The sequence below is a fragment of the Halichoeres trimaculatus genome, unplaced genomic scaffold (assembly GCF_033239565.1).
Source record: "Halichoeres trimaculatus isolate MK-OKI-2021-1 unplaced genomic scaffold, fHalTri1.1 fHalTri1_scaffold_22, whole genome shotgun sequence".
Lineage (NCBI taxonomy): Eukaryota > Metazoa > Chordata > Actinopteri > Labriformes > Labridae > Halichoeres > Halichoeres trimaculatus.
Genome location: NW_027437200.1, coordinates 8,840,066 through 8,861,466, shown reverse-complemented (window position 1 = coordinate 8,861,466; position 21,401 = coordinate 8,840,066). Strand labels below are relative to the sequence as shown.

The following is a 21,401-nucleotide window of genomic DNA, read 5'->3' as shown; positions in this document are numbered from 1 at the left end:
TGTCAGTGTGGCATCAAAGGTATGAGCACGTCTCACACCTAGTATGCTGCTCTTAAAAGTTCCTGCTACTCAGGCTACTTCTCCCTGTACAAAGACTGGCTCATCAGGTTGATAGTGTCCCTACTTTACCTCAAGGAGTGAATGTTAGTGTAACTGGTTATTTGTCTCTATGTGTTAGTGCTGTGATAGTTTGACAGCCTGTCCAGGTTGCACCCCACCTCACTGGCTCCAGCCCCTGTGATCCTAAAACAGGATATGAGGTCTAGATCAAGCTGGACAATATATGGATCTACACTCACCAGCCACTTTATTGCGGCCACCTTTCTCGCACCAGGCTGGCATAGATTCAACAGGAGTGTTTCTTTAAGTTTCTCCGTCTCACAAACTACTTCCCTTGCTTTGGCCTCCTTATCTAAGACCTCAACAAGGAGAGGTTTTTGCCTCATGAGTTTTGAGCTGATCTTTTAACAGCTCTACCTCAAGGAGCAAACCCACCTTTTCCTCCTCAAGTCTGGAGACTTGTCCCCCTTTGCTGGTGTGGCTGTGAAATTCTGGCTCAGGGATCTGGATCACAGCCTGTTTGGGTCCCCGGGGCTTTTGTTAGAGATACATCTGGCGTATTCCCTGGTTAGCGTGGGTTAAAAGAGGTTGCCCCATTCCCAACTATGGAATTCAAAAGTCATGCAATCATTGAGTGAAAGACAGAAAACCAGGAGTCAGGTCTCCAAAAACAGTTTCACATTTATTACACTTTCACAAACACATTGATCAACTGAACTGTACATTTGCAAAAACATAAAAGTTTAAAAAATAAAAAACAAAACAAGCTTTTATTTTTCAGGTCTTCCATTATGTCATCTCTCATTGTCCATCCAAACCAACAGTTCTTGCTCTGCAATGACCCTCACTCATAAAGTCCTTCATTTCTTAAGTCTGAAACATCCGCTCGGTTTCTTTGCATCTACTTTCTTTAACCTTCATCACATTAAACCCTGCTCTATCAAAATATGCAGTCAAAATTCACAGCAACAGGCTGCTCTGGTCTCAAACCCTGTTTGAAAGTCCTCAAGGACATCCCAGAACGAGTCAGTGACACGTCAGTACACCAGGTCTAATCCTGAGACCTGTGAGAAAGCTATTTACATTTTAACCATCTAATTCCACTCAAAGAAAGCCAGACTCTTCACTTAGTGCAAAGAGTTTTCAGTGTTTTAAAACTACTAAGAAAGAAAAGAGTGCTCAAAGATACAAGCCAAGAATGGAGGATTTAATTTAACTGCTGCCAACAGAAATGGGAGAGCTCCCCCTGATGACCGACTGCAGAATAAGTGACAAATACATCATCACAAATGGAGCATGTTTTAAACTACATGAAAGAAACCTTTTTTTTTTTTTTTTATCATTTGTCGTTAAAAAAAAGGTCATTGATTGACAGATTTGTTGACCAACAAGGCTCGTGCAGTGCTGTGTGCTCCAAAATGAAAGAGTGAAGGAGAAACAGTGAGAGGAAACACAACTAACACTAACACAAGAGTCATTGACCGTTCCATAACTGCTTCAAACCCACACAAGGATCTAATGTGTGGCCTGGACCCACCTGACGAATCCCTGGTGGTTGGAGGGATTAGCCTTAAATACCAGCACAGCCTTTATTACCCATGTGTATATGTAATAGGCTCGGTGAGGACTTCCTGATTGATCTTAATACAGTCAAGATTTGAAATAATGTTTTCACCAAAATCATTAATTATTTGAACACTATTTCTCAGGTTGGATCATCCCAGGAGAACGTCAATGCATTTATCAATCAATCAGTCTTTATTTGTATAGCGCCAAATCATAACAAACGTTATCTCAAGACACTTTACAAAAACATTTACAGGTCTAGACTTGTAATTAAATACATTTAGACTACATAGACCAAAAGCCCCTTTGGTGACTCTTCACTAGCTGGCTACAATTTAATGCATTGTTTTCTTGAGCAAAGAAGGTTGTGTTAAGAAGAAGATCTGCTCTCAGAAACAAATGCTCATCTTAGCAAAAGTCATGTCTTTGTAACAGTGGGTGATGGTGCTCATGGGAAACGGACTCTTCATTCCAGAAAAAAATTACTGATTCTGGCCACAGGTGTCACTCTAAGCAACACCAAACTGACAGTCCTCACAGAGCCTTAAAACAATTTTAATGGGAAATTATTTGAAAAAAAGAAAAATGATTCACTTTAACAACATTTTCAGAGAAGTTAGCAGGAAACAAAATAAATAATTTTCAAACATTTAAAGCTTAACATATATTAAATTAAAGTTAGAAGAGTGACATCTTTGGACTGACTGAAGGATGGACTGACCAGCAGATCCATAGTTTGTGAAGAATTTAAATACAAAAAATACCTCATATTTTAAAAAGTCTGAAAGTACATCAGATTGAAGGTGAAATACTTTATCATCCCCACAGGCACGGCCCCTCTTTTCCTTGCCTGTGATAAAAAACTATAATATCTTTTAAAATGACATGCCAACTTCCACATTTCTTAAATCTTCTAAACTAAACAGAATAGTTTTGGAGCCTAAAGATAACTTTTAAAATGTTTAAAAGACTGTCCTCTCCCCTGATTTTCTTTCCATTTGCATTCCCTTTGTTTTTCAGACAAAGCAAAGACAGACCATCAGATCTGTGTGTTCGATCAGACGAGGATAAGTTTGACCTAAAGATCATGTTTGGAAACTCTGTGAAACATATTCAGGACACCAGAAAATGTAACTTATAACAAATATCGTCCCTCAACTACACTTGACATTTATAAATACATTTTTTCCATCTGTTAATCACACACTAAATTACTGGGATTGATGGCTGTGCTGTGAAGTCAATGCTGGCCAAAAAATGAGTCTGTAAGATTTTAATAGTCTTCATACACTCCTCCTACACGTTACTGACGCTGATGCTGAAAGAAAATATGACGGAGGTCTTTTACCCAACAGCCTTGATCCATCTTCTCCAGGGACCAAAAATTTAAAAGATAGAAGGGATCAAAATCAAAAGAAGTCAGGGATCCTGTCCTGCCCTGTGAAAAAACAGAGAAAAATTAATTATGTAAAACAAATAATAAAACAAAAGTTTGACTTATTGTGACATAGAATAGCATAATAAAATTGTTTTTGCATGGAACTCAAAGGATTTCTTTTGGATTGTTGGTCTTTTGATATCACATTATATTAAGATTTAGTTTTGTAAGTGATCATTTTTAAGAACAAAAAGTCCAAAATTGTTCAATCTGCAGATTGGTTCTGGAGACACGGTTAAGCAAAGCCAAAGGTTGATCTGATACTGCCGCTCAAATATGTACAGCTGTCCTTGATTACATGTTAACAGAGTTTTAGGTTTACTTTTTGTATTTCATCCTTTTCGCATTTATGTCCTTTTTTATTTCACCATTTTGAAAACATATAAATATTCAAGCAAGCAAGCAAACAGCTTCAGGTCTTGACAAAGTCTGCTGTGATGGATGGCTGCAGGACGGAAAACCTATAAATGAAAGTCAGGATGTTAGCCTGGTGTTTTTCTCATGTAGCTGCAGATGTATTTACACATTTCATTCAAACCCAAATAAAAACAAAACTTGAAATTTTATTCAATCATTTCAGTTTAATGTTGTCAGCGCAAGGTTTACACAGAACCAATATCTTCAAATATACGTCATATTTCCTCTTTATGTTTTCTGTCCTGATTTTGTCTTAACATCAGTGCTTTAACCCTTATGGTACGGCCACACCGGACGAGACGTTGGGGGGGAACCGCCACCTGCTCCAACTCCACCTGCTCCAACTCCAACCCCGCCTGAGGATGGAGGAGAAATAGTCTGTGGGGTGTGTCATTATCCAGAGAGATACGATACGTGTGTACTCTACAGAGACCAGAAAAAAAGGAGCAGGCTTGGGTCAAAGTCGCTGAGGAGGTTTGAAGGTTAGTTCTGTAAATATTTGTTTCCAGCTGGATTTGCCTGCAAGGGTCATCACTGAGTCCGACTGTGTTTTCCTCAGTGGAGTTTTGAGCCTGATAGAGAGGAGGGAGGAGCGGGGCAGGGGGAGAGCCAGGGAAAAGATGGAAGTTCTCTGTGGTCCTCTATTTCCTCGACCCCTTCATTATCCCCAGGGAGACCTCCGGGAACATGGTTCAGGGGGTCGAGGATGAGGTCGCAGGGAACAGCCAGGCAGGGCCATTGGAGGTGATTAACTAGGGAGAGGCAGCAGGCCTTGATTGTGATCTCCAAAGCTTTCACACACTCTCCTGTCATGCTTTTGAACCCAGCTCATTGTTTTTCAGATGCTCTTTTGGGCTTTCCATCTTTAAATGAGCGGGCTCTCTACTCCGCCAGCACAGTGACGCACGTCAGCCCCTCAACTTGTCAAAATAGTCCAGACTCAGACATAGACATTCACGCGCCGTGTCATAGGCGTGTCGCGCGTTTAAAGTCACGAATTTGCTTCAGAGTTAATGTGGCCGCGGCTTTAAAGGCAGGGGTTGATGTCATAAAAAAACGTGTACAACAGCCAGTCCTTTGTTTCATCACATAAACTGTTACACATTAAGTTGTAATACAATATTTTCACCTCTCATGAAATAACAGTGATATGCAAGGTTTAGGTGTGGTTTAACTTTTACTGTGACATGTTTGAAGTATTTCTGATTCTGATTATCTACAGAGAATAAATCACATTATTGCTATAATTTTATTAGAAAAGGTAGAAAATACTTTATTTCAACTTAAGGGAGACAGTATGGTCACACATCTGTTAACCAACGAAGCTTCAACCAATACCACATAACAACATATATAGTTTAATATTATAACACATTTACTGAGCATAATATTACATAATAGAAGCAGGAAAGGTAAGTTATACTAAAATTACACCAAAGGACTGTCACAAGAGATAATGCCACATGTTTGTAGTGCAGAGGCAGTCTTCAGCAGCTGCAGATATTCTTAGATTAAAGAGGCAAAACGTGACTGTCATGGTTCTCAGCGCCAAAGTTTATCCTGCTTTTATCCCTCCTTCTCATGCTCAGTGTTACTTCCTGTTTACTGGAACCTCCTCCAGTTTTCAGACGTAAAAACAGATGGGGGAACAGAAAGTCCCGCCTACCTGTGATTATTTGTTCTCCACCCAGCGATGACAACAAGAAAAAAATCCAGCCCAAGCTGACTGACAGTCTGAATGACGAAACAGACTTCATGTTTTTAAGCTTAACTTACACACTATCCACATCTTAAAATACATGATTCCAGCTTATACAGAGTGTAAGAGTTAACACAACATTTGATAATATTCAGTTTAGTCTCCAACACATTGTACACAGTTATAAAATAATATTAAATATGAACATTTTCAGCTATAAGATAAAAGAAACAAAAGCCAGACTCTTTCAAAAAGTTAACATACAGATTACAAAGAAAAAATGGGGAAAAAACAAGGAGATAAGCCTTCATTAACACAAAAACCTGCTCGAACTGGAGACTATGTATGAGGATCTGATATCATCTACGACTGTGACCTCAACGTGACACTCTTTGGTATAATGCTTATTGTATTTAACGTGTTAAAAAAAGGAACCACAGGCTCAGTGAGGTTGAGACAGAGGGTGTAAACATGCTCACTTGAATCCAGATCAAGGAAAGACAGTTCTTTGTCCTCCCTCTTCAAACACACTTGGATTCTCTGCAGCTGCTTTCGTACGGGGATCACTTCTTCTGTAAACAGTCCCCTGTACACACCGTTACAAAACTGCATCCCCACATATCCTGACTGAATTTCTCCTTTCCTCGACACAGATGCTCCTATCACACCCACGGCCCACTCTGACGTACTTCCAACTTCAACATCCCACCTGTGAGTCCCTGAGTCAAAGCCCTCAGACCCCAGGACTGTTGAGTAGTGCTCGAATCTTTCTGGGTTCTGCGGGAGCAGGGTCTCTTCTTCTTCCTCTTCATACCTCAGACTCTTTAGATCTTTGGACACAGAGAGGGTAGTTCCTGCAGTGTTTGGATCCAGAACCACAGGAAAGTAAGATACCATCCCTGACATCTTGTCCAAGATGTTGAAGGCCAGGTTGCCCAGGTGTTTGGACACGTCTATCAGTGCTCCTGGGTCTAGCTGGGGATTATTCAGTAGGGCATGCTGCTTGATTTTTTCAGCTGCTGCCTTGAAGTTCTGCAGTAATCCAACGCTCTGAGATTGCAGCTCCTTTTCTGTGGCTTGAATAGCGTCTGAAAGAGACTCAATTTGTCTGCCCAGAGCTGCAATCTTAAGCTTTATCTTTCCCATCTTCTGCTCCTCCTCCCTCCTGAGAGCAGATATCCTGGCCTCTTTTTCTTTTTTGAGAAAACACTGAAGTTTTTTAAAAGTTTCCCTAATCTGCCTCTCCGTGGTTTGAGTCTGGGCTTTTATATGCACTGCTGTTTGATCCCAGTTCAGTTTGACTCTTTTACAGAGCTTCATTTGGTTCTGTAAGGCCCCCAGCTGTTCTCGCAGCTCCTTCCTGCAGTCCTCTGCGGCCTCATCAACAGGACTGAATCTGTGGTTGGTGTGTGCTCTGGAGTCCCGACAGACAACACACACCGGCTGCTGATGGTCCAGACAGAAGAGCTTCAGTTTCTCTGAGTGCAAACTACAGAGAGCCTCAGACCTCGCAGAGGCCTTCTCCTCCAGAGAAAGTTCCAGAAAGAAGGATTCACACAGGTTCTTCAATGCTAAGTTACAGGGCGGGTCAGCTGTTGGAGATCGCCCTTTACACAGAGGACACAACAAAATCTTTTTACCTGCCCACCAGCGCTTTAGACAGTCTTTGCAGAAGCTGTGGCTGCATGACAGCAAGACAGGACTTTGGTAGACGCTGTGACAGACTGGACATAAAAAATCTGTGTCTGCTGGAGAAAACTTTAAAGCCATTGTGAGTCCTTTGTTTAGTCTCTCTTTGGTTGGCGTGTCTGTCCTCAGACAAACACAAATAATGTAATGAGCTTCCTGGTTAATACTTTTATAGTCAGAGGGCGGGAAGTTTACCAGATAATTTCTTGAAAGTACCTAGTTAACCCAGTCATTCCTCGGTCATTGTTCAGCAGGTATTTTACACTTTCTTACATGAGAAGCCAGCGCATGCTGCCAACACAGGAGTAAAGCTCAGCCTGTCATTGATAGATGGGAATTGCTGTTGCACACATTACCTATGACTAATTTGCATAGACTGGCACCACCCTCTGCAGGTCAGTTGATTTACTCAACAAACCAGCGCCCCACAAGGTTCATTCATGTCACGTTAAGCTCTGTTTCTTTAGCATACATAAATATCTTGTTGTGTTTTTCTTTTTACTGAAAATTCTTCACAGATGTTGAAACTCAACAAACCTTTCAAGGTTTCTCTTTTCCAAAGGGTAATTTATGAAGACAGGAATAGATTAAAAACAAAGACACCAAAGTGTTGTTATGAGGATGTGGTTACATCTAATTATTAAAGAATGGTATGAACCTGTAGATCGAGTTTAGTGACCTGACACTGTCAGGAAAGTCAGTCATCACCTTGATGTTTGGACCAGTCTCTGGGTGTGAATTAAGAGTCAGGAATAAGAAAACAATTGATGAGGAAAGAACTTTCATGAAAATTTTGCTGGTTTTTCAGTTGTCTGTCATCTGTGTATTTGCTTGTTTAAAACATGCTCTGTTCTTCACTCAAATTTTACCTTTAGAAACTCATTACAGCCAACTTAATTTGGATCCTGGGAAACTGTGGAGCATCTGACAGCATTACAAGAAAAACTTGCACACCTAGTTATTTCCTTTTTTGTTGTGTCAGTCAGCTGAGGAATGACACAACCTGCCTGCTGTCATAGCATCCTTTTCTTTTGAATTAAAGCAAACTGTCGGAGGGTTTTTAAACCTAGAGGTAAAGTTTCTCTTGTGGGAAAGATTTAAGCTTTTATGAAAGTAAAATGTTAGGGACATCAGATGTTTTACACCCGTCAATTCCTGTTTATTTTCATCTGCATTTACTTTTTCCAACATAAAAATTTAAGGTCTGTAGGTGAGAACTTGAGTTTTGGTTAAACCCTTTATCGTCAAATTATCAAAAAAGCCACCGGGACTTTTTCTTTTATAAAGCTGGCCTTAAAAGAGCCAGAGATCATAAGCAGGAAGCTTGCCATAATACCCCAGATATCGCCGTAAAGCTTTTCTTTTCTTCTTTGGGGAGCTGTTTGAATTTTCTGGGATCACTGGTGCTCAGTTGGGTTTTAACGAGTTTAAGAAGAGTTGTGGCTTACGGTTAAGGTACAATAGTATCGACCAAGCAGGTGTCTGAAGGAAAAACAGTCTGTACGGAGAGCAAAAGCAGGAGAAACAGAATCTGGTGTAATTACATTCCTGCTCCCATCAGTCTGACGATGATTCAACTCTCTCTAGAAACATTGTTTCTTGTTGAAAATCTCTTCTCACTTAAACATTTACACTGAGACACAAGTCTGTTTGATGCTGAGTCACTAAAGACAATCAGCAATTAGATTTCCTGACTTCCCTGAATGTATCAGAAATGATGGCTCCACCCCCATTCAGCAAAAAAAGTTTGTAAAAGTAGTTTTCTTATTCTTCTGAGGATGGATCTGACACTAGAGTGCCATTGATTGCAAAAAAAAAAAAAAAAAACTTGTGTGACTAACTGTTCACAGTGAAGCTGAGACTCTCCACTTGCAGATAAACTGAAGCTCTTTATCTACCAAGGTGGAAGACAATCCTGTATAGAAAGCTTCGTATTGGAGGCTGGTACCACACAAAGTAGTGTTTTTAAAGACGTTTATCACCTCCAAACATCAACGATTTAAAGATTGTGTTGATTCTAAAAAATGTGGTGGAATAATTTCCACTCAGAAGCTCATTCCTCAAACTTCCATCTGTCAGGATATCCATTTACTTTATCAACATAACTGAGCCCATCAGTATGTGGGTCTTGTTCTCAGATGAGAAGGGGAACTCCGAAAGCTCGCACACATCGCAGCTGCAGCGTTGTTGCATGTAGTGTTTATGTAATAGCTGATGGGAGGCCATGTGAACCCGTCTTCTCACTCTCTCCGTCTTTAAATGACTGCTCCTATAAAAAGCCGGCTGACCCGGCAGCGACTCTGACCTGCCAGGCAGCCTCCTGATGTCCAGCAGCAGCTGAAGCAGCCCGTGTATACAATAACAAATACCTGCCATTGCTTGACCTTTTACTACAGCACAAGTGTTATGAGCAACATGCAGCACACGCTCACATTCACACACCTAGCTAATGAGGAGATATTAGTGTAATCCTCTCTATCTCTGCTGTTCAGAACAGCTCTCCAACAAGTTCCTCTGCAAATTTCACAATCCCACTGTGTCTCTTTGACATGCACGTTATATGACATACAATCATAAGTGAATTAAATACAAAATGTAATACTGTGATAAAAAGACTGGCACACAAGGGATGAGGCTAAAGGTACAGTTGAGGGTGGCACTGCAGGCCCTGAGACTGAAGACAGAAATGTGACTTTTTATGGTAAGAAATCCTCCAATCTTTAAGAGCTCATTGTGCCGTATCCCCTATCTAGATCACTGAGCTTCCAGGATGCAGCCTGTTTATTGTACCTACGGCCTCTAAAAGTAGTATGGGAGGTGTAGCCTTTGGTTATCATGCTCCTCCTCTTTGGAAACATCTACCAATTGAGGTCCAGGGATCAGACACTGTCTCTACTTTAAAGCGTATAATTCAAACTTTCTTTTTGATAGCGCTTGAGAACTGGATCAGATCTGGACCAGCTCTTAGTTATGCTGCTATAGGTTTAGATTGTTCATCTCTCTTTCTGTATCTCTACTCCCGGCGTGGTCTCAGCGGATATCTGTTCATCATGAGTCTGGTTTTGCCTGAGGGTCCTGTCTCTTAAAGGGAGTTTGTTCTTACACTTGTAACTTAATAAATACTGCAAAGGTCTCTGCGCATATTAAGGGATCAGACTGCTCATCTTGTCTTCATGTTGGGTCTCAGATACTGTTGTTGTGATTTTGTTCTATATAAACAAAGACTGATTGATGATTGGGTGTGATGATGTCGTTTCTAAGGCTCTGTTTGGCAATAAATGTGTAAATTATATAAGAATGGTTTGAAATGAAAAGTAAAAGTGCAATAACCTTATCAGTGACAGTCCAAATAATCAAATAATGATTCAGTAAGGAGTGTTATCCAACATGTAGAATATTTTTCAATATTTTCTGCCTGAATTTGACCAGTTCCTCCTGTAAGAGGTAGTAGGGCCATGTTAAGGGAAAAAGTTAATTTATGAGATTAATCCAATAAATTTATGAGAATAAAGTCGTAAATAAAAAATAGTCATACATTTAACTCTATAGCTATAGGCCAGGGATCTCCAACTCCTACCCTTGGGGGCCAAGAGGCTGCAGGTTTTCTTTCCAGCCAAAAACTCCACCAGCAGATTTCACTGATAAGTCCCTGCTCTTTGCTTGAAGGTGAAGTAATCAGTGAAATCAGCTGGTGGCGTTTTTGGTTGGACAGAAAACCTGCAGCCTCTTGGCTATAGGCTATCAGGGCAGCAAGCCGCCTGTACAAAATGAGGGACGTGAAACATCTTGTGAAGGTATACTTCATTATAGGTTTAACAAATAAGGCTTTATTTAATCTTTCAGTATATCAGTATAACACTGTCATAAGTATAAGGACCCTAAAAAGATAGCTAAGAAACTTTTTTGGTTTCTCTAACATGGCCCTAATCCTCCATTGTACCTTGCCTATTGTTGGTAATATAGTCATTATTTTTCCATACTAAAAAACGTATTGTATCTTTTGCATTTGATTTACCAAACTCAAACTATTATTAAATAAAGTGACAGTTTTATAAATTCTAAAATGCAAATGCATCTTGTTAAACCCATTGATTAGTAATAAAGTCTAAAGCATGAGAAAAAAAACTTAAGTGCCAGAGATTAGCAGAATCTCCAGCACCATTGAAACCATCAGAAAACACCAACCCTGGATTAGTTGTACATTTAATGTCCTGTGATTTTCTTGTCCTGTGATTTTCTAATCAAATCAAAGTCAAAAATGTCCCAATGGTTCAATCATAACTTCATAAACAGAGAGACCCAGTGAGACCGAAAAGTCCTCCGGCCTCTCAGGTTTCACTCATGTGTGACAGGACAGCAAAAATAGAGCATGGAAGTGTCTCATTATGCCAACATGTCCAAATATAACCTCAGAAAATATGTTGTAGAGGGAAGAACGCCTCCTGCACATCATCCCTGTGCAATTTTTAAAACTAGTTTTCTTAATTAGTTTCAGGATGCTCTATAGTCTGCTTCAATGAAATTCAAAGGCACGACTTCTTTTAATCAATTTTTATCAAACAATTTTAGAAGTTCTGTATCGCTTCAGTCCTACGCAGGCCCTAGAGGTGAAGTACGCAATCAAGAAATTTCATTAAACTCATAAAAAAAAAAATAGAAAATAAAAGATTTTGAAAACCTGACAAAAAAAGAACAGAACAAAGAGAAATCCCTTGTCTGAGAATTTTGTTGTTTTGCAAAAAAAATTTTCTCCCATCACATGAAATATTTTATGTTTTTGTGAGGTGTGTCCACGGTCAATTTCCTGAATTTTTTGCAAGCGTTTCATAAAATATATTGCCTTTAAGTAAAGATTGATAAATTGTGTTAAACGCTTCATGAAATTTTCACATTTTCTGATTTTTTTTTTGTCTTTTAGTGAAATATCTCCTAGCTCAGTGAAATGTTTACAGCCACCACACTCGCACTTTGAACTCCTAAGAGCAAATAATGGCATCAACATGTTACATGACATTTTCTATCATCACCAAACTTCATTCATATCTGCATAAACGCTCAGATCTACTCACCTGCCCAGGTGAGCTGCCATTCCTTCATCTGTGCTCCACCACAAAGCTCATGGTGGTCCCATCAAATGAGGGCGGAGCGATGATCCGCGGCCCCTGCTGGGAGGTGATGCTGATTACCGGCTGCTTGGCGCTGGAGTAGCCCTGTATTGGCCTACCGCTGGCAGCAGCGGGGGAGCTGACCTGCTGTTGAACCCCGTGCGCCGCCTGGGAAGACTTCCCAGTCGCCATGTAGAAAGGACTCTCCATGTACAAGCCCTCTGTCATCTGGGACGAAGCCTTCTCCACGCTTTCAGTCTCTGAGTGCATTGACATCTGTGACTGCACCAGCGTCCGTGCTGGGATCACAGATGGCGTCGGCATGAAGCCCGGGTAGATCATGTAAGTGTGTCCAAACGCTCCTGGACTGAGTGTCAAAGGTGAGATGGGCATGGGAACTGGGGTCATGGGAGGCTGCGGCATTGGCACGTCCACATACTGGCCAGTCTCAGGGTCAAAGAGACGCTTTGAGGTTGGCTGTACAGGAGTGTCCACAAGGTAGTAGTTCCCGGTAGTGGGATCCAGGAGCATCTTTCTCTGGGTGGCCTGGAATGGGTCCAGAGTGGGTGCTGGTGTGATTGCAGGTGAGAAGCAGTACAGCTGAGGCTGATTTGCAGTCATACCCAACGGCAGGGAGTGATAGATGGTCGCTGAAGGGATCTCTGGTGATCGTGTCTCCATGACAACGCTGCCTTGTTTTGGAGAGGGGTTGTGGTCTTCTTGGCTCTTGGTGCTGAAACCAGAAGGTCCTGAGGGTGCAGTCTGGTGTGTCTTTGGAGTGAATGTGTACACTGAAGTTTTGTCAGCAGAAGCGATGGGTTTGTTGTTGGCAGCAGGAGACTTGAGTGGAATAGTGAGGTAGTTCTCATTGTCGGCACCAAAGACGTCTTGTGTGAACTTCTCCACCCGCCTAAATTCAGCTTCCTCGTGTCCCCCCAGCTTCTTCTGGCTACTCTTTAGAGAAACAGGCAGTTTGGGGGACTTCGGGGTGAAGCTTCTGGGGCCAAAAGGTACTTGTGTAGGGGCATTTGACTGGGGCATCTTTGCTGTAACAGAGGGCTTCAGGCTGGAGCTGAGGCTGAACATGTTCCTGTTCCCTGAAGTGTTGGCGGTGGCTTGCAGGGACTTGGCAAGCAGCTTGTCATCCCTGCTTCCAGGAGTCTGAAAACCTTTGTCAGCTCGCCTCAGCAGGCCTGGAGACGCTGCTGCTGCTGGTGGAGTCTTGTCGGTGTTGGGGTAAGAGTCTCTTCTGGCCGTCTTCTCCGTGTTGGACCCTCTGGCTTCATCCTCCTCAGGTCCTCTGTGCTTCTCTTCGGTGATCAGTGAGAGAACATGGCTGTCTGTCAGAGGCCGGGGCTCATCTTTCCTCTTCCATTCATTTCTCTCAAACACGTAGAGCTGCTCCATGGTCTTCACAGCTGCCTGGAGTCTCTCCAAAGCCCCCTGATTCGCCATCTTTGAATCAGGTTTCTTCTCTATGATATCTGATGTCTTTTCCTGTCTCTTTGGCTCTATTTTGCTCTCACTCTTAAGCCCAATCTCCCCCTCTGAGGAGGTGTTTGGGGCAGTTAAAGGCGCTCTCCCTGTTCCCTTTTGCAGAGGAGCACCCACAGCGCCCTCTGGAGACGACCTGTCTACGTCAATCTGCTCCTGTTTGGATATGTCTTGTTTCCCGTTACTGTTTGTATTCACAGACTGACATTTTATCACTATGGGGGAAACAGAGTTGAGGTTTCTGAAGGGCATCTGCTTCTTCTGCTCTGAGTGGCTTTCAGCGGCAGATTTATTTTCGTTATTATCCAAAGAAACAAAGTGATAGGAGCTTTTCACTAATTTACGCACGTCTCTAACTTGGTGAATGGGCGTCTGCAGCTTCCCTTTATTATCTCTAATGTCTCTAACCATGAAATGCGGCACTTTATCTGAGCACTCACCCTTCAGAGCTGCAGCCAGGGCCTGGCATTTGAAGTCATCTGTTCTGACGAGGCTGGCTGGGTTACAGCCTATATTAGGAGCGCGCAGCTTGGAGACGCTGAAGGGCTCGGTTTTATTGTCCCTGACGCTCCTTAAGTTAATTTTGATTTCCGGAGATTTAGATGTAGCCACACTCCTAGAGTCTGCGATGTACAGAGAGTTGTCGGAGCGCAGTGTTATTCCCTCTCCGTCTTCACATGGAGAGTAACTCCTGTTCTGCAGCTGCTGCCCCTCTTCTCCGTCACTGGGCAGCAGTTGGATACTTGGCACAAACAAATGTGACATTTTAATCAGTTTGTTGCCGCCCGATGAGAACGTATCCTCCTCGCCTTCTTTGTCGCTAGCTGAAGGCAGCTTCTCCTCCGGAGTTTTATCGTTTTTATGATCCTTTTGAAACTCTACCTCCCCTTCCTTCCAACATCTGAATGCGCTATTTTGGCTGCGAAGCAGCGTGCTTTTGGAGGCTTCCAATGCGCCTTTTTTAGTATCGATTCCAGCTTCATTTGCCGTCTCTAAATTAGTTTCTTGTGCGGGAGCGGCCGCGTCTAGTCTCCGGGAGTCGCTCTTTGTATCACATGAGCCGCTGTCAATGAAGTCTCCTAATTCATCCACGCACATTATGGCGTAGTCCGAGCTGCTCTCTGAGAACTTGGAGCTCTGTCTGTGCAGCTCCCTGCTCCCCTTCCCCCTGCTGCTGTCGCCGTCTTGGTGCACAAAGCTCGGGGAAGGCGTCTGAAGCGGCTCAACTATCTCCCCTCTTTCCATCTTGCGCTCCTGCTCGAACTGCATCTTTTTAGAAATCACATTTTTAATCAAGCTGGAGGCGAATATGGCCTTCTTGTGTGTGTCTTCCATGGTGTTAGAGAGAGGCTTGCTGGCCCCTCTCCTCTGACTGCTTGGCAAACTGTTGGTAACTTCATCTGTGGAACGTGATCCTGCAGCATTTTGTGCAAAGTTAGTGCGCCTTTCTCCCTCAGTCATTCCCGATTTGACATTACAGCGGAAATTCAGAGTCTCTGTGAGTCTGATCACTCCACTGTGGCCCTGACTGAATTTCCCCATCAGCTCGATTTTCTTTGATGACGACGCGCTGTGGGGGTTCCCATTCAGGGTGAAGATCTTGTTGGAGGTCGGTTTGATGCTTGCAAGTGCCATGCCTTTATACCCTCTACTATCAACATTTTTGGCAATTTCAAAATTTGCCGTAGAGTTTTGATGTGAGACTACACTGGGGTCCAGTCCCCGGGACATGTTGCCATATTTCAGGTCGACAAACGTGGACCATCTGTTGAGCCCTAAGCCATGCTCTGAAGCAGAGGACTCGCTGGAGGTGCTGAAATTAATGGCATCAAAGTAAGGGTACGCCAGGCTCTTGAAGGCTTTGGCTGTCAGATTGCGCACCTCCTTGTCAGCGTCGTCCAGCTCGCTGACAGCACTGGACGCACCGCTGGAGTACTCGGTGACCTCTTTTCCCCTCAATTTGCGGCCAAAGTGTAAGCGTCCGGGCGCGGCTATGAAACACTTTGCCCTATCACACAACGTCTCAGCCTTCCCATCAACTCCCCTCAACACATAGCGGCTCATGTCTCCGGCGCGCCTGGCATGATAAAGAATATTTTTCTGTTCTTGGATGTTGCTGGGGTCATTTATAGCTCGAGAAGTGGTTCTGATTGACAGGTGGATCTGTCCAGTACTGTTGCCACTGCACTGCTGCTGCTGCTGCTGCTGCTTTGACACACTCTCATCAGAGCTGGTAAACTTGGCTGTGTCGCTAGGATCACTTTCAAGCAGAGTGCTGACTGTTGCTGCGCCCTGAGCGCGGGGCTCCCCCCTCTGCCCCTGCCCTCCATCACCATCAAATGAGGCATAATCGACAAAGGAGTACACCTGCTGGTTGCTATCCTCCATGTCCCAGCTGGCGGAGGAGCCCACCCCGACATCGTAGTCCCCCTCATGGTCAGAGAGTTCCGTGAGCTGGATCTCATGCGTGGTAATGTAGTGGGACTCGTCCTCCGTTACGCACGGGATACATTCATCAGAAAGCACCAAACTAACATCATCCTCGAAATCATCGCACTCACTCCTCCCGCTCAGATAATTATCACTGCACTCCTCATCTATGTGTGTGTCTTTCTCCTCCTCTTCTTTGGATACCTGTGGCTGCGTAGGGGCGCTCTGGCTTTTGTCTCCAGAGTTGAAGTAATCCTCTGACTTTTCTGTGGCAGTCGCAGGATCTGTTGGAAATATGTGATGGGAGGGATCCTTCATGAAGTATCCAGGATAATTCTTATCTTTAAAAGTCTCTTTCTTCTCAGCTTCAGTCTCGGTTTTTCTCGCACACTTTGGCTCCGTCTCATACGGAGCTCCAGAGCCGCTGCTGTTCACAAGCGCAGACATTTGCTTTTTGTCATAAACCCCACAATCTGTCTCCAGTTTTAAGCTGCTTTTCCCCACGTCCTCTAAGTCCAAATCCACGTATTTGCTTTCGTCCTGCTTCTCCGGCGCATCTTCCTTTCCGCGCGCCAGTTTCTGGAGCAGATCTTTGACCTCGCGGAGATCTGCTGGTGCCTCCACGCAGCTTTGCTCGGCCTTCATGGCGCAGCCCGTGGGTTAGAGTGGACGTGCGGTGTGTGACTCAAGAGAGACGGCAGAGATGGAGCCCCCCCGGGCCACAGGCAGAGATGGTGCCTCGCTCCCGGTTTGACAGACACTCTGATGAGACGGAGGCGCTCCAAACATTCCAGCTCTCCGCGACATGCAGCCCAAAGCCGCGAGTCTAAAAAGGACCACAGACATTACTGACTTCTGTCTGGGCCACATGGTTCTCAAGCTGCGGCTCGCGGACCAATGGGGAGAGCTGAGAGGCCTTCTTCAGAGCCCTGCAGTCATTTAAACCCATTGTGAAAGATTTGTTTTTATTTTTGTTATTCTGCAACAAATCACAATTCACATTTTCTGTTTGCTAACAGTGTGATTTTTAATTCTGTTGTTGGTCATTCATGGTAAAAAATTAAATGATGACAAAAGCAGTGAATTTTCTGTAAGTCCATCTCATTTTGTGGAAAGTGGGACAGTTTTTACTTCCTTACATTATTTAGATACTTAACAGATAACGCCTTTCTATATTTTTATATTTGAACTGGCAGCTTATTTTCTACACCAAGATATATCGGAGAAATTTCCACTGTAAGGACAATTGAAATAAGATTAACAAATAAATAAATACATGATGTGATGTTTAGCCGACTAAATGATGAACTGCCTACACTAGAATATCTTGTCAACTAAAGAAACAATTTTTAATCACTGTAACCACTGGCACTGGCAGTCGTAGCTCCACTTCTAATGCTCTGAAGCTCTACAACCAGGATGTAAACAGCCACAGATTAACTGGCTCCAACTTTGATTTAAGATCAAGACGTGATCTCAACTAAATGCTAAGCTAACTAATGTTAGAACTGGTAAGGTTAGCCAGAGGCACCTGAGATACTAGATAACTGAGATAGGAGGTGGGTTATTTACTGAAAGGAAAAAAACACACTAAACTGTCTCCTTGGCAGGTTAGAATATGATATACTGCCCTCTTGGATGGAAAAAAATGTACATTTTGCACATCACTGCCCTTGAGCACCAATCACGACATTTCTCAGGTCTCTAAACTGGAGATATATCAATAGGTAGTCCTGCCCTCTATCCTTATCTGCGTTCAGGTCTCTTGAATTCTGAAACGAGAGCTAATGACCAGGAAAACTTAACGAAAAGGTTTACTGCACACATTAGAGTCACCTCCTGCTGGTGAATTATGAAGCCGATTTATGACACTTCTCCTCCTGCCCTCACTTTGAAACTACTGTTCATTAAATCCCCTTCTCAGGATTTTTTTGTATTGTATTGTTTTGTTTTGCAAGTATGTGGTTAAGTAGTTTTGCTTTTCCTCATTGGATTATTTAAATGAATAGAGGTTTAGAGTGTAAAGGAAGCCGTCTGACTGCCCTGCTTTTCCCTGCAGACAGACGGCTGTTTTTAAAAATCCAAAGTCAAAGTCAAATTTAGGCACAGCGTCAAAATGTGAAAACTTCATCCATGTCAGACGAGGAGGAATGCGTGCAGGGTTTTTGTGACACGTCACATGAAGGCAGTCTGGCAGATAAACACCCAAGTGACAACAACCCATCAACAACACACCCCTCTTAGGAGGCAGCCGCTGTGCATGCTGCTCACTGCAGGAGCTCAGGGGGGTTAGTCTGTGTCAGGGAGACCAGGGACAACCAGGGGCCCCGAGAGGATGCCAGGGGGGCCCCTGGCATAAGTAGGTCACATTTTATTTGGCTGTGATATTCCTACAGTTGGAAAAAACAAGAGCACTTTGGGTCAGATCCCAATGAAAATCCCCTAAATGCAAGAGCTTTTGCATTGTGATTGAGGTCATTCTTACAGAGCTGAAGCCACAAAATACCCTGAAAAATTCAATTTTGTTGTTCGAAACTGCTTTAAGATTAAATGTTACATTTATAAGACTTAATGCGCCTTAGTAGTTATCTTAAATTTTTAAATCAAATATAGAAATGTAGGAATTCAGGTAGCACAGTGTATGTCTTGTTTTTATGACAATTTTGGTATTTTCCAACTGTTTGTTCTTCTTTCTGCAACTGTTAGTCTAGATATTTGTCAATGTTACAGAAATGATGCATTCAAAGAAAAAAACTCTTGTTTAAGGTTAACACCTTCTTTGATGCCACCACACGACCCCTCATCGTGACTTTGATCATAATCTCCAAATAAAACAGCTTGATCCTGGCAGCAGACGAATAGAAACTTTTGTTCTGACTAGAAAACCGCTGGTTTTATCAGTCCGGTGTGACTGTCTTGAAATCATTATGATAAAGTACATTAAAAAATGTTGATTAGTGTTTTCTCTGAGGAGTCTGCTGTGAAAGTAAAAAATGTAGAACACCATAGCATACTGTGGTGAATCTTCAGCACCACGGACAGCTCATGTTTTTGTTTTTATATCACTACAAGATAAAAATCTACAATCTACAGCAGGAAAAACCTGTTTCACGGTTCATGTGAGCATATGATGAACCATTTCAAAACAAAAACTGACCCTAAACTCTTTTTCAGAATCATGATTACAGAGACAGATCAGGATCAGGATCATTTACAGTATAACAGACAGTGTTCTTCAGAATTGCTAACTCTCTGTTGACATGACTCCAGCAGTTTATGACTCTTTGACACTCCCTAAACACATCAGGGAACCTTCCAGGAGAGCTAGGGTTACCCAGGCAGCAGATGCATCCCAGCTTCAGTTTCAGCTGGACAAGTTAGACGGAGGAAAAGGCAGGCCTAGGGGTAAAATGAGTAAAACATCATGTTAATCCAGTCAGGTTCTAAGCTATCCTCCAAAACTGAAACAATATCACCGAAGTTCACCCAAAGGCAGTTAGTCCCTATAGATCCCTTTGGACTGGCACCGCTGCTTTTGCATTTTGGCAACAGAAGAATAACTTTTCAACCACCAAGTACCACAATATTTACCTCCTAAACTCACTTTGATAAACTCCCAGCTCCTTGTGAGCCAGAGGATGGGAAACATCAACTTCCAGTGGAGAAACACCTGGCTGTTTGTGCACCACAGTCACTCAATCCTTATGATCATGTGATTTGTGGACATTTTCAGGACAAAAAGTGGAGTTAAAAAAAAAAAAAAAAAAAAAACAATTATTAACTAAAGATGATGCAGAGAGCTGCTCCAGATACCATTTAAGGATAGAAAATTCTTATAGTTGATGGAGTTTTACTGTTAACAGGAAATCTGTTTCCCTCTTATTATTTACTCTCTGTATCAAGTCCAAAGTGTCACATTTGGTCTTAACCTTGGTTCAAAACCAACTTTTTCATCAACTGCGCAAAGTAAAAAGTTGATTCAGTTGAAATGACTTATTTTTGCTCGATCAGGGGTTCATAGCCACAAACATCTCCAGTGTTTCAGTATAAGGGGCTTGAGGAGTTTGAAAGGGATCTTGAAAAAGTCTCCCTTCTAGCTAAATGCCTGATTGTAATCCACACTTTAAAATGAGATTATCAGTGCCAGTATTGCTGGGTACAGGTTATTTTAAATTGATACTTCTTAGCTTCCAGTCGTCCAGGACCAGGTGGATTTACAGCACTTCTAGGTCTCTATGACAGCACAACACCGCCTGATAGTGAGAAGAGATGAAACACAGATTTATGTGTTTTTCTCTGTTAAAAATGTTTTCTAAGACTAATTCTGTAGTGATGGTGGACACAGGAGCCTAACTGTCCGACAAAAAAAGGACAGAAGAGCAGAAGAAATCTAAACGGGAGAGTGATACAGCCCGAGCTAAGGGCTAATTAGCCTTTAGCTCGGGCTGTATCACTCTATAACACAGGGACTAAGCTGTTAGTGCTAATGTTCATTCCAACCCACAGTCAGCAGTTATTCTGCAGTGGTCTGTTCAATCTTGAGAGTCTATCAATAAAATGAAGAGAAGGTTACGTTAGCTCTGCTTGGTAGATGACTGCCAGGACATAGCTAACCAGGATTCACCAACGTTACACATTACAGACATGTCTTAGAGCACCAGACTGTCAGCTGGGCTATATAAACAGCCACTAAACTGCTTACAAACTTACAGTGTTTACTTGTTGTCATGTTAGCCTACAGATACGTTGGCGCTCCTGGCTAACATATAGCCGGCTGCTACAACGTTTGCTTGACGTCACGTTTCAAACCGTATCACTACGTAACTGCACTGATAGATACCTTACCTCAGCGCGTTGTATCCAGTAAAAAGATCTCCATTTAACTCAAAAACAAACGCACACTTCACTAAAATTAATTTATGACAGCATGCAAAGACTCCAGACTACAAGGTGGCGAGGGAGTGCAGTTAAAAGAGATCCTCCTCATTGAATCTTTAACTGAAAAACATCAGCCACTGACAAGTTCAGATGAGGGGTCTCGAGCTAGCACGATCACTATTAAGTCCAGAACACCGGTGGCCTGTAATAATCGTGATCCTGTCAGAATTCAGTAGAAGTTGGGTGCATGGTGAAGTTTTGCTTCTGTCAACTGGAGACTTTAATGTGGCTCAAAGAACCCTGACTTGTCTCAGTGAATGGAGCTTGACGCAGCCTCTGATGCTCAAATATGTGGAAATCTTTGTAATGACATAGGTTGTAAATAGACTTTTAGAGCCCCATGTAAAAATTTCTAACTTTACAGCAGAAATAACCACGCTTACAGACTGGTGCAAAAATACTTTTGGTCTCTTAGTTCATTTTCCTATTCAAGACATTACATAGTGAATATCCAACTCACCTGTTGAGTTGTGCTTGATAGGGGCGTGGCCTCTTTGAGTGACAGGTGGGAGCTGCTGGCTGTCTTTTTTGCATAGTCATTGTTTGAGACTAAACCAAAACAAGA

At 42.7% G+C, this 21,401-nt stretch overlaps 1 protein-coding gene across 1 annotated transcript; it reads right to left on the bottom strand.

Annotated features, from left to right (window-relative positions):
• Positions 1 to 2,328: 2,328 nt before the first annotated feature.
• cunh4orf54 (chromosome unknown C4orf54 homolog) lies at positions 2,329 to 16,543 on the bottom strand. Its single transcript, XM_074662078.1, has 2 exons — positions 11,939 to 16,543; positions 2,329 to 3,064 (listed from the first exon to the last, which is right to left on the bottom strand). Exon 1 carries the CDS (start codon positions 16,541 to 16,543, stop codon positions 11,963 to 11,965), a length of 4,581 nt encoding a protein of 1,526 aa, XP_074518179.1. The 3' UTR covers positions 2,329 to 3,064; positions 11,939 to 11,962.
• Between the last annotated feature and the right edge of the window lie 4,858 nt (positions 16,544 to 21,401).

Coding starts and splice junctions, on each gene's coding strand:
- cunh4orf54 (XM_074662078.1), bottom strand. CDS start 16,543: ATGAAGGCCGAGCAAAGCTGCGTGGAGGCACCAGCAGATCTCCGCGAG.